We start from the raw sequence: 14,255 nt of genomic DNA, 5'->3' as shown, positions 1-14,255 counted from the left end.
ATACCCAGGTTAAAATGTTGCTGATTTATTTAACTCAATGTGTGAGTCAATTGGGGATTGCCAATATTAGATAAAAATTGAAGTTCTTTTTTTAAAGTTGTGGATTTTTTTCCATCCTGCCTATCCATTCCGTCAGCAGGCATAATGGAGGACCCTGTATTCTAAAGTGTCTGTGTTTAGATGGAAACTTCTGTTATGGCAGGATCAGCCCAGAGGAAGATGGAAATCCTTTTCCAGCCATTGTTCATTTGCTTTTCCTCTTATTTCTTGAAACCCTGCAGGGCGAGCCCTGCTGAGACTTACAGACAAAAAGCTTGAGCGAATGGGGATTGCCCAGGAGAACCTCCGGCAGCACATCTTACAACAGGTGCTCCAGCTGAAGGTGCGAGAAGAAGTCAGAAACCTACAGTTACTCACACAAGGTATCCTGTTGCTGCCTAGTGGGTGGATGGAAGGGGAGATGGGAGGAAAGAAACCCTTACCGTCGTGACAGAAGGGAGCCAGGGAGAAACTGGCTTGTTTTGTTTTGTTTTGTTTGCAGAATTTTCTTTCATTAAAAAAAAAGTATACAGATTTAAAGGCCACTTCCCTACTAAAACTTCTCTTTTTCTTAGCTCACTAGAGGGAAGGATGTACAGATAAGTAATGGATAAGCAAACAGAATTATCTGAGCTAAGTTCAAGGTCATCACATACAGCTATATAGGTTGTGCACTGCACAACCCCCAGAGTACCAGTTACATAGATCAGTATACGATTGCACCACCTAGAGTTGTACAGTGTGCAGCCTGCACAACTGTACAGTGCAGCCCCAGCTATTTTAGTCTGACTACCAGTTTTGAGGGGGCCTTGGAATTTGAGTGATTCCATAGTTCATATGGCCATGGTATAAGTGGGATTTTTTTGTTGCGTTTTGCTTTACTTCGCTTTTCACTGAGAGAAAAACATTTTAGAGGTGTGTGTCTGTCTGTGTGTGTGTGTGTATATATATATATATGTATGTATATATAAATACATATATATGTTTACACACACTCTCTAGAAATTTTGAGAACCCTATTTATCATCTTAAAAATAGAATAGTTTTTTAAATAGACTATAGGGAATTTAAAACTGCAGTATCACAACCATATAGTTCTAAACAAGAATCATTAATAATTTCAATATGTTGAAATCACTTAAAAGCCCTATAACTGGAAGTGACAGAATAAAGCTGGATCTTGAAGAAAACCTTAAGTTACACTATAAATTATATGTCTAGGTAAGATTTGGTTGCTGTCAACCTCCATTAACTATAACCCTTTATTTGTTTTATTTTAATGTCCATTGTACACCATTTTAAATGAAAGGATGATAAAATATATATTTTTGAGAGCCTTGGCTATTTTTCAATCTGCAGACTATTGTTAATTGCATGCATACTGATATTGGAGAAATCTGGATCAGCCAGATTTCATGTTATTGCATTTAGATTAACCAATTAATAGTCTATTTGCCTGGGGGAAGTAATGTACTGCCTGAAAGATGACTGTTCTAGAAGGATAAATATAGACTTCGAGTGATATGAAAATATATTGTTTACTTGATATACGTTGTTTGCATTGGTCTCCAGAGACTTCCAATGGTAAATTTACAGATACAGGTACACTGAGTGACTTAAACGTGAATCTGACGTACTGATACACTTTTAAGTTCTTTTAAGAAGTAAACAGAGATTCAAAGGTTTATCACAAGAATGTCCATTGCGCTGCTATTTATAAAACTGAAAAATTAGAAACAACCTAGATGTTCAGCAATATGGAGAGAATCAGATAATTCTATTTGAATTCAGAAGATACAATATAATATAGTCATTGGAATTATATCTTCGAGGAATATATGACAACATGGGAAAGTACTCAAGAAGTAATAGGAAGTAGGGGGGAAAAGGCCATGTATAAAATGTTATTTATAATATGAGCCCAATTTTGTAAAAAGAACATATTTTTATATGCACACAGAAAAGGGGATGCAAATGGTTTTGCCAGTATTTTGATAATGGTTCTCTTTGGGTGGTGAGATTGTGGGTGATTTTAACTGTTTTCTTTATATTTTTCTAAATTTTCCAAATCTTCTACTATAAATCCATATTACGGTTATAATCAGAAAATGCATTCACATTTTGTAAGCTTCAGTCACAAGCGTCGTTCTGCCCTGTTCTATTTAACGTCTGGGGTTTCCTCAGCTCTTTTGTTTTCCTCCCGTGGTGATATGTAGAATGAGACCTGAACTCATCCCGTGCACCTTGGACTTCTTTTTTTTCCCTCTGCTACTGTCAGCCTGCAGTGTGTTTGCTTTGCAAAATCATTTTCTACAACTTTCATTGCCCTAGATTCATAATATATAAGATTTTTCCTGCGATACTACTCAACTCTATTAAGCTAAATACATGTTTGTGTTTTGGGAAGATAATGCTAAGTTCAGCCTTTTCAATTCAGTTGTTGTCATTTTCTTTAGCTTTGAAAAGCTGTGGCTTTAGAACTCTTTCATTCCATTCCCTTTAGAAGAGATCACATTCTCTAGCTCTTGGATATTTTGTCTGCACTCATACTACCCTTTTTCATCGCTTGTCCTTTCCATGTTAATGTTCAAACTCATTTCATGTCAGACAGCTTTTGAAAATCTATTGCCTTATTGAAGTGATGGTTTCTTTTTAAAAAAAATGAAACAAAAATTGACGAGTCGTTGTTGTGACTGATAATAGAAGTTCTGAAGACAGCTGGAGTGGCCTTAAAATATTTGGGGTCTAGGTTTGCTATTATAAGAATTGTAGCTCCATTCCACCCAAGTGAACTGAATGGCTTAACATACATATCATATGGAAATGTACCAGGGGGGTGATATGTGATTTGGTATTGAATATTTGATTCCTCAATTCAGAAAATATTAATCAGTGGAAATAATATGCTAAATAAGTGCAAACAAGTGTCTTAGAATGTTACTTAGTTTTCAGAAATCCATGAGCTTTCCCCTTAAAGAGTGTAACTCACCTCTCCAGTCTCTAGAGATACATTTTCTTTCCCAGCTCACATAGGACTGTGACTCTGGTGTAATGCAATTAAATTTTTTTTGTTTTTAAGAAATGTTTTCCAACTAATACATTTAAATGAGGGTTGTTGCCTTCAAAGTAGCCAGTTTTTGAGGAAAGGGACTTATTTCACAAATGATTGTATTTCTTATGTGTTTCCTTCTTACTTTTGGAGGCAATTTCAGAGCTTTAACTGAATCGCAAAAGTTTAGGAAGAACCTAAGTGTCCATCGTTAGGAGACCAGCTAAATGAGTTATGGTACATCCAGGCACTGGAGTATACTTGGAAGTTATAAACGCAAGAATGAAGAATAGTAATGTGGAAGGATCTCTGAGATGCCAGGTGAAGTGGAAAAAACAAGGTGCAGAACAAGGTAGAGAGTATACTGCATTTGCAAATGAGAGAGGGAGAAATAGTAATGTATATCTGCATGTTCTTTGTTTACATAAGAAAATGCTGATGCATAAGAAGCTAATACAAACTCTACCTATGGGACTGAGAAGAAGATGGATAGAGGACATCTGCTTTTTAAGTCACTTTGTGTCTTGAAATAGTGTGCATTAACTATTTAAAAGAGTAAAATGTTTTAAAAGAAATAAGGAGAAAGAATGAATTTTAGCATCAGACAGGCCTGAATTTTAAATCTCGGCCCCAACCCTTACTGCTGTGTTATTTCAGGGAAGTTACTTAATCTGTCTGTGTTCCAGTTTCCTGTTCTCTGAAAAGTGAGATCAGCAAATCTACTCACCTCATAGGGATGCTGTAAGAGTTAAACGAGCTCAAATATATACATCACTCAGTGCAGTGTGACAGTAAGTACAGAACATAGTTAGCTATCAGTAATAGAAGCCACAAAATTAAATCAACCTCATTAATTTATATGAAAACTTTATTTTTATAATATCGTTTATTGAGCAGTAATTCACAGAATATACAGTTTCCTCAAAGTATAAATTCAATGATTTTTAGTATTGTCACAGAGTCGTGCAACCATCACCACAATTAATTTTAAAACATTTTCATCACCCCCAAAAAGAAACCCGGTACCCATTAACAGTCATTCCCCATTTCCTCCCAAGGCCCCCCCAACTACCAGCCCTTAGAAACCACTAATCTACTTTCTGTCTGTTCACCTATTCTAGACATTTCCTATGAATGGAATCATTCAATATGTGGTATTTTGCAATTGGCTACTTTCACTTAGAATAATGGTTCTAAGGTTTACTCATGTTGTAAGCATGTGTCAGTATTTCATTTCTTTTTATTGCCAAATTGTATTTCATCATATGAATGTACCACATTTTACTTATCCATTCATCACTTGGACATTTGTATTGTTTCTGGATCTTGGTTATTATTCATAATGCTATTTTGAATGTACGTTTTTCTGTGGACCTGTTTTCATTTCTCTTGGTTATATACCTGGGCGTGGAATTACTGAGTCATATGGTAACTCCCAGTGTAAGTTACAGGAGCTGCCAGACAGTTTTACATGGCAGCTGTACCATTTTATATTCCCACAAGCAGTGTATGAGGGTCTCAATTTCTCCACATCCTTGCCAACACTTGTTATTGTCTGTCTTTTTTATTATAACCATTCTAATATGTGTAAAGTGGTATGTCGCTGTGATTTTGATTTTCATTTCCCTGATGGCTAATGATGTTTAACACCTTTTCAAGTGCTTATTGACCATTGTGTATCTTCTGTGGGTAAACATCTGTTCAGATCCTTTACTCATTTTTTAATTGGGTTATTCGTTTTTTCCAATCTTTATCTTGGACCCACCGTGTTTCTCTGTGCTTGATTACCCACTTTATTTATAAGATCTAAAGCTAAATATCAGGCTGCCATTTCCAAAGAGGAACCCCATCCTCAAAGGATGAAGTCTTATTTATCCCCACTAGAGGTGTTCAGAAGAACCTACCACAAACTTGGAAATCAACTCCAAAATGAAACAAATGAACTCTGAAGATCTCCTCTCAAGGAAACAACATTCTTTTGGTTGTAGAAATGATACACACATCAAATCAGTTACCTCAGTTTGTAACCAGACCTCCAAATTAGTTACACCCATCTGAAAGCTCATTCTACTGTGTTTCTAGAAGAAATAAGCTAATAGATAATTAAGGGTAATTTTCCAACTTTTAATTGATGTTTTAAAACTTGTCTTAAACTTTTCATTCTACACCAGTCATTGTCACTCAGTTGCCAGGAGCCCAATGACAGTAATACGGCCAAGGTAGTCACAAATGGGCTAGGAGAGCTCTAGCCAGCCCCTATGGGTTATCTGAACACAGGGAAGGTGAAGTCTCTGCCCTCCTTTTTCTTGCTCTCCTCCTTCTGGATACCGACCAAAGGCAAAAACTATAAGGTGTTTAAAAAAATGTATATGGCGGATTCATAGTAAATGCATCCGTTTATAGGCACTGTCAATGAATCATGACAAAAATTCCTGAAACAGCTCATTATCTAAAGCCAGAACTCTCCTTCAGCTAAAATGCTGGCCTCTGATTTCCCTGCCTTTATTCACAGTGGCCCTGTAACTACCTGACATTTGCAAGCAACATAATCAGTGTTTAGCCCTGCTTTACTGTCGTTCCCTTTGGTGCCTTTGAGGCAGTTCTTCCTTCATTCAGCCTTTTGGTCTTCTGTGTCCTGTCTGTGGAGTGGCCGGGGTGTCCATCTGGTGGTCTTACTTGCTTGCACATTCCTGCAGGAAACTCAGCTGTCTTTTGGGAAATGCAGTACAGAGCTGGAAACGTCATTATTATACTTTCCTTCTGCTCAGCCCATGAGAGACAGGGGGGAAAGGTGCCTTATGTAACACACAGAAGTGGTGCAAATTATTTTGGCGTCTGTCAAATTAATCCATAATCAAGCATATGCGGGGCATCCTTACCTCTTTAATACTGGATATTTCTAGGAAGAAAAACACCCAGGGATACTGAAAGCTATTTCTCATAGCTAATGAGTATAATAAAATGTTTACTGTATGCAAAGCAGTGCACTAATTGTCACATCAACTCCTGACATTTACCCTACCATAATCAGTACTGTTGTTAGCCTCAATTTACGTATGGGGAAACTGAGGATGGAGAATTTAATTAACAGACCCAATATCAGACAACTAGTCAAAAAGCATAGTACAGGTCTGTCTGACTTCACAGCAAACTTTTATCCATTACACTTCATCACCTCTGATCTGTCAGATGAGTAATTCCTATTTCATAGCAACGATGTGATGATTACATGAGATTTTATGTGGAAACTATATAGCATAGTTCATGGCATACTCTGTGGAAGTGGGTTGGCAGACTTATTCTATAAAAAGCTAGATAGTAAGTATTTCAGTCTTTGTAGGCCATAGAGTGTCTGTTGTAACCACCACATCACGGGAGAACCACCACAGACAATCTTAAATGAATTGGCATAGTAGTGTACCAATAAAACTTTATTTACAAACACAATTTCTAGTCCGTAGTTTGTGGACTCTTGCTTCACAGGGTCAGAAATTAAACTTTTTGTCATCATCATCAAGATTATTGTTTTATTCTTAGTATCTTCCCTTTTGAGCTGTATACTTTTCCCTCAACCCCAGGGACACAATAATATGGAACCACTCCTGGGGCATCGTTTTCAGTGTCTTTCTTGGCTACAAATGCATGGATAGTGTAAAAATGTAATAGTAACTCTGAGGGTTGGGTAAATGTAAGCAGTAGAAAACAATGTTCCAACTGGAGGGTAAGGCAAACAAAGATAGTAAAGGCTGCCATCTTCAAAGGCCTTTTTTTTTTTTTTTTTTTTTTTTTGCGGTACGCGGTCCTCTCACTGTTGTGGCCTCTCCCGTTGCGGAGCACAGGCTCCGGACGCGCAGGCTCAGCGGCCATGGCTCACGGGCCCAGCCGCTCTGCGGCATGTGGGATCTTCCCAGACCGGGGCACGAACCCATGTCCCCTGCATCGGCAGGCGGACTCTCAACCACTGCGCCACCAGGGAAGCCCGGCCTTTTTAAATTCGTGCCTGCAAACTGAAAAAAAGAAGAGTATGATTGTTTACCAAGGCCAGTTATAGCTCATTAAACATTAGTGTTTCCCGAAGGGCTGTTTCCACATTGTCCAAATATATGTGTCAAATTTTAGTTGAGAATTACATGACCAGATGGACTTTTCCAAAGCTCCACGACACAAATTAGAAACACTATTTTCTAATCCAAGAAGGCTTTTCAGAACCATGTGTACAGATTGAGTATTTTAGTCCAGTCACCCTCACAATGATACTTCAGCAACTGAAGTAGGCCATCTGAATTGAAATAGGCCATCTGGTCCACCACCTTGCTTAAAGAAGGAAGTCTTTGTAGAACACAGCAATAGACTCTTTGAGAAAGTTTCCAATCTCACTTTACAGTTTTGGGCACCAAGACCCAAAGAAGGTTAGAGGATAGTCTGTGGTTACACAGCTAGTCAGTGGCATAACTGAAGCTAGATCCCAGTCTCTTAATTCCCAGGCTGGTATTCTTTTTTCTCATTGTTTTTATTAAGGTATAATTTACATACAGTAAAATTCATTATTTTTAGTGTACAGTTCTGCAAGTTTTAACAAATGCCTACAGTTGTATAACCACCACCACGGTCAAGATATAACAGTTCCATAACTCCAAAAAATACTCTCCCTGGTACCCTTTGTTGTCAACCCCCCTCGTTACCTCCAGCCTCTGGAAGCCACCGATATATTTTCTGTTCCTTTAGTTTTGCCTTTTCCAGAATGTCATATAAAGGGAATCATGAAGTCTGGCTGCTTTCACTTGCTATGATGCATTGAGACTTACCAAAGCTGAGTGTGTCACTTGTTCATTCATGCTCACTGTTTAGTATTGAATTGGTTTGATATACCACAGTTTATCCGTTCCCCAGTTGAAGGACATCTGGGTTGTTTCCAATTTTGGCAACTACTAATAACACTACTAGAAGCATTCACATACAGGTTTTGTATAAACATCAGTTTTCATTCATTAGCTAAGTACCTAGAAGTGGGATTGCTGGGATGAATCATAAGTATACATTAAACTTCATAAGAAACTGCCAGGCCAGTATTCTTAGGATGATAAAAATAGAAGAACAGCATTATGGAGACTTTCTGAAAATCACTGCATCTTTGCAGCTGTCCTACCTAGCACTTCTTAGAGCCACCATTATTTTAAGAGGGCCCTGCTTTCCTGGGAGTTTCTAATAAATTGTCTCAAGGTAAGTTTAGGTCAAGTGTGTTTACAGTTCACTCATTAATTCAATTTAAAAATTCTGGCATCAGTGTACAGGCAGTAGGATATGGTTTTCCCCAATTGTCAATGAGAAATGCTTCCTTTGTCTCTTTTCTGAGGAAGAAAATCTAATAATATTTGCAGCTCCTGGGAGAGAAAACATGAGCCAGTCAGATTCCCTCTTATGCGTTCATTAGGTATGTCTGATGGCCCTTTCTAGTATCTCTCAAATTACACTATTTAATTTCCAGGCTTCTCCACATCTTTTATTCAGCTGTGCCACTGGTGTTACAAATCTGATGCTCACATATCAGTTCTCTTCATACTTGGCTTTTCTGCTTCATCGTTGGATAGCCTTAAGCTTTTCCTCCTTGGTGTTCATCTCTTCCATGAGCGTGGTCATGACTCTCTTGGTTCTCCCCTTCTGTTTCTAGTGGCTCCTCCTCGGGCAGGTGGCTTGCCGCCTTCCTCTACGACTCCCCACATGTTGATGCCCCCTGGGGATGAGTCCTCTCAGCTCTTCTCATTTTGCATGCTCTCTGAAGAGTCTCACCCATTCCCATCGCTTTAACCATCCCCTACTTCAAAGTTACTTTCAAATACATCTTAGCCCTCTATGAAGCTTAAAAGATGTGAACCTCAATATTCCACTGACATCTCAAATTTAAAATATCCAAAGTCAACCCCATCGTCTTTCTCACCATCTCCCCAGCCAATTCTTCTCCCTGTGTTACTTCTCAAGGTTATTAATGCCTTCCTCACACCATCACCTAAATGAAGAGGGCTTAGAGTCACCCCTTTCCCCACCTACTCATGTGTAATCAGTGACCAAACCCTCTGAATTCTGCTCGTAAAAGGGCTTTCCAGTCATTCCCCATCTCATCCCCATCCTTGCCACTGTGTTAAATCATCCCTCTTTGGCTCCTTCCCAGGCCATTAGAATAACCTACTAGTTATTATTTGATCTCCAGTTATTATTTGATCTCTACTAGTTATTACTTGATCTCCAGTCTCTGCCCTGCCCCATTCACTCTCCTTTAATTAACTTCCCACTTCTATCGCCAGAGTTAATTTAAATATATTTCTGACAACGTTATTTCCCTCCTAAAAGCATTTGATGGCTCCCAGTTGCCTACGGAATACAATCCAAATGCTTTAGCATTCCATAGAAATCCATTTTAAGGCATTTCATAGATGTATTCACTTTGGGCAAGTTACTTGTCGGAGATTAAGTTTCCTTAGTTGTAAAAATGGAAATAGGATCTATTTCACGGAGCTGTTATGAGTACGGTATAATAAAACTCATGAAAGGACCAAGCTTTGGTGAGATACAACCTCTTCTGAGAAGCCTTACCTTATCTCTCAGGCAGAACCAATCATTCCCTCTTGTTCATCACTAAGCACTTTGTTCACACTAATAGTCTATTCATTACACAGTGTCTGTTGAGTATCTATTTGTTCTTCCATCCAGTGAGCAACAGGCTCTGTGGTAGGTACTAGGGATAAAAAGGAACACCCAGTCTAGCAGTAGGGATAGGATATCAACGCCGTGGTAGAGATGCGTAGGTGTAGAGTGGTGGCACAGAACTGGAACTTAACCTCATCTGGGAATGGGGGGAGACTGGGAAGGAAAACTTGCCAACGGTGTAGCTCATGAACTAGATCTTGAGGGATAAAAGTTTTGACAGATGGACATGAGCTGGCATGAGGCAGGAGGAGAAGCTTGTCCAAGAGCATGGGGGCATGCAGTCTCTTTGTCTCCCCTGCAGATCATGGGCAACCACAGTTGTCTTCTGATTTTGCTGTGCTCTCCTACCTCCTAGTACAGTGTCGCACAGAGAGTGGATCCTCTGTTTAAATGTATTTTGCTGATTTCAATGTTATGGTTGCCCTTTTCTCTTATTTACCAGCTCTATTTCATTTTCAACATCATCTTCTCAAAACAGTGCATGCAGTATAAATTTTAAATGGATTTGTAGTATACGAGAGAGACTACAAAGCCATTTTGCATTATCCATGAGCAGAATTGCCAAAAGTATCTTTTATTCCTTTGTGATCTTTTTGTATTGACTAGTAAAAACAATGGCAGTGGCTCTTAAATGTGTAAACCTTTGGCAAGGGCTCTTAAATATATAAGCCACCCCACCTACCTTGAGTTGTTTGGCCTAATATTTTGAAGTCTTCAGTGTTCTGCTGAGTGACACTGTCAAGTGACTGTAGAATGAACCTTTTCTCCTAAAACCCAGTTAATTGCCCAGGGGTTCATGATGGGTGAGGATGTTGGATTCATAATTTTATAGGATTATGTGCAAATTATTCTTCTGTCACTGGGGTCTTTCACTGACACTTTTTCACTCAGCGTTATTTGATTATGTCCTTTCCCAGTTGCCTCCAAGACAGCATTTCTTCAACCTGCTACCTTCTTGGGCTTTACCCACAATACATTTCCAAGTCTTCACAGCCTGTTACACAGATTTTGCGGCTAGGAATATTTCTAATTTTATCAGGTCTTTGAGCCTTCAGAAGAATTCTCCTTGGTATGAGCTTTATATGTAAAGACTTAGGTCTTTACATATAAAGGTCGTAAACACAGACTTCTTTGGGGGAGTATTAAGCTCACACATCAGTTCATTAGCAGGAGTTAGCATTGTGACAGGTACACCCTAGCTAGCATCCTTTCCTATTTCATTTTCATTCTGGAGTCCATTGTGGCCAGTTCATTCAAGAAGGTGTTTTGTTTGAAATGAGGCTTGAAGTGAACCCTTGCCTTTAATCTGTTGCAGTCTTCATGGCTGAGAAATAGTCTGCTTATTCCGAGTACCGCGATGGTCCCTCTAACTAGCGTGTGGTAGAAGTGTTCACACATCTTTCTAATTTGGACATGCTCTATCAGGAATTAGCCTTGTCATTACTTCTTCACAACTCAATGTTTTATGGCATCTTTTGCATGGTGAAGAGTTCCTGTAAGGGCACCACAAAGACTCCAAATGCTTCACGTCTGCCTCTGCAGAAATCACCAACCTTGAAATTCTTTACCATTGTTGCGTTTTTATTAAATGTAGTAAATGAAATTAAAAATATATTTGAGGGAATTCCCTGGCTGTCCAGTGGTTAGGACTCCACAATTTCACTGCCGAGGGCCTAGGTTCAATCCCTGCTTGAGGAACGAAGATCCCACAAGCCATGTGGCACAGCCAAAAAATATGTATATATTTGATGTTTCTTGTTTGGACAATTCAAGATGGCCATGAAATTGCATTGTTATGTCACCTTGTGGCTTGACCGTGGATTTGGAGAATCTTCAATGACTGATATTGCACTGAAGAAAGATGATATATGGGTTTTCCACAACTGACATTGGTTCATTTCTTTGGGGTATGTTTAGACCCTGAAATCTTGGCTCTGTGGTATTCAAATCTCCTATGGGCCTTTCAAAAGGCCGTTGTAGTAAGGCAATGGCATGTGGACCTGATGAGAGAAAATCAAAGCCATTTTCAAGGATGCAGTGAGCTGTTTCGGCTTTTCTAAGAAGAAATAGAGAAATGTGCCATCTGTGTGCTTTAGAATTTCTGTCCTTAAGATCGTACATGGTCTACTTTCTATGTGGCTTTTTTCTTTGGGGCCACTAATTCTCGATGCCTGGAGTAAAGTTCTACATAGTGTAGATGTTCAAGGTCCTCCTTGCATCCAGGTTTCTAATGCCAAATTCTAGAAGGCCCTGTACTATGAATGGCCCAGCCAAGAATTTAAATCTTCAGTTCATCTCGGAAATAACCCCTCCATTCTTCATATCCCTTTTTTGTTTCTTTATCCCTTTATAGTAGCAATAATCATTCAGTAACTCATCTAAAAAATGTTTACTGAGATTTTACCAGGTACCCAGCAGTATATGCTGCGTGTTAGGGATACAGGGATGAATGTGACATTCCTTGACTTTGAAGTCAAGTGAAAGAGACATGAGGAGTAACAGAGGTAAATGTAGAATTCTAGAATCATGTAGGAAGTTTACCTGATTTAGAAGGAATTTTTTTAAGGGACTTCCATACTGTTCTCCATAGTGGCTGTATCAATCTACATTCCCACCAACAGTGCAGGAGGGTTCCCTTTTCTCCACACCCTCTCCAGCCTTTATTGTTTGTAGATTTTTTGTTGCTGGCCATTCTGACTGGTGTGAGGTAGTAGATACCTCATTGTAGTTTTGATTTGCAATTCTCTAATGATTAGTGATGTTGAGCATCCTTTCATGTATAGCTGATTCACTTTGTTATACAGCAGAAACTAACGCAACATTGTAAAGCAACGATACTCCAAAAAAGATGTTTAAAAAAAAAAAATGAAGGAATGTATCAGGAAAGTTTCCAAGAGTAAGTGACCTCTGAACTAGGCTAGGTGCTATAGTTAGCAGGGTGTGTTTATTTTCTCTTTAATCATAGAGCAAATATAAAATCGCCAAGATGATAAAAGCTTTGGAGAGATATGCCATGCCATTAAAGTATATTTACTAACAAATCATAGATTTACTACTGAGTGCCTACCATGTGTCCATCTTTACCGGATGTTTGTGAAATTCAGTAAGCAAGACAGACCTGGTTCTCACATACATGGATTTTGTGTTTTAATGGGGAAGGCACTCATCAAAGAAAGAATCATAGTAACATGATGAGTGATGTGAAAGGGGATGCTAATTACGCTTTGGGGCGTGAGTAAGCAGAGGGAATTCCCTGATTCTGAGGGATCAGGAAAACCTCCCTCAGGAAGCTGAGATCTAAAAGAGGAAGAGGCATTAACTAGGGCAAGTGGGGCTTGGGAAGATGTCCCGGTGGGAGGGAACAGCCTGTTCTCAGGTCAAGGTTGAGAAGGAAGCTTGGTGCGTTCCAGGAACACGAGGATGGCTGGTATGATTAGAGGGTGGGGAGTGAGTAAGAAGGGAAGCAAGCCAGCAGGAAGTGAGGCTGGAAGGGGACCCAGTGGTGATATGAATGCCTTGTTTGTTTGCTCTCCTTAAGGGCTTTAGAGACAGTGGGGAGATACTGAAGAATTTGGGACCAGACACTATCCTGATCAGATTTTTGTATCAAAAGAAGAGAAGATGCACTGGAGAAGGAAAAATGGGGCCAGACCTCCAGTCAGGAAGTTGCTGCATTAATCTGTGCAGAAGATGATGACAACCTGAGTGAGGGTGGTGGCAGTTGGGGATGGAGAGAAGTCAACTCAAGAGCCCAGGCGACCTGGGATGGTAGACCGAGACCCAGTGAATGAGAGGGTTGTAAACTAGCACCCTTCCCTCCTCTGCACCACAGTCTGCCCCCTCAAATCCATGACCCCCCCTGCAGCTGAATTTTCGGGGCATGCTTCTTCAAAATGTAGATTTCTGAACCTTAACCTTGGAACTGTCAAGTTAGGCTCTCGAGCCCAGGCGTCAGTATTTTAAACAGCTTCATCCTCAGATGACTCTTACGCTCATGAAAGCTTGAGGGCCATGGCCCAGCACTGTGTAGATTCAGCACACACAGTACACCAGGTACTCATCCCTCTTGTAGCATCAGAGTAAAACTCCCTTTGGGCTTAATGAGTTTGCTTGTCATAACCATGTGAACTCAGACGGAGGCTTCAGCCCTTGGAGTGCATGAGGGTATCTCATCTTAAAGCCCAAAATGGAATGGAGCCCACGTGGCCCATTTATCTGCAGTTCTCAGGAGACAACACCACTGAAATCCCGCATCTACAATTCCCCAGGTGAAATGAAACAAGTTCTCCTTGGCAGTCAATCCCACAGGGCCACAAAGAAGGTACTTTACACAGAGCCTCCACTATTTCCTGCACGTAGCAGGTATCAGGGCAGAGCTGTCACGGCAGGACCTCCAGTAAAGCTAGAAGAGGGGAGGAGAGACAGAAAAGTACTTGCTTCAGCTCCACCAAGAACAGTTTAGGTG

At 39.8% G+C, this 14,255-nt stretch overlaps 1 protein-coding gene across 2 annotated transcripts in view; it reads left to right on the top strand.

Moving 5' to 3' along the window:
* Positions 1-14,255, top strand: part of SAMD12 (sterile alpha motif domain containing 12) — a 404,613-nt gene that overhangs the window by 234,374 nt on the left and 155,984 nt on the right. Inside the window, exon 4 of one of the 2 annotated variants that reach the window (XM_060127703.1) lies at positions 282-422. In XM_060127703.1, coding sequence (XP_059983686.1) covers positions 282-422 — 141 coding nt within the window. Of the gene's footprint in view, positions 1-281; positions 423-14,255 lie in introns of those variants that run through there. The other variant, XM_060127704.1, reaches the window with a different exon arrangement.

The sequence above is a fragment of the Lagenorhynchus albirostris genome, chromosome 17 (assembly GCF_949774975.1).
Source record: "Lagenorhynchus albirostris chromosome 17, mLagAlb1.1, whole genome shotgun sequence".
NCBI lineage: Eukaryota > Metazoa > Chordata > Mammalia > Artiodactyla > Delphinidae > Lagenorhynchus > Lagenorhynchus albirostris.
This window is presented reverse-complemented; position numbering and strand designations above follow the sequence as displayed.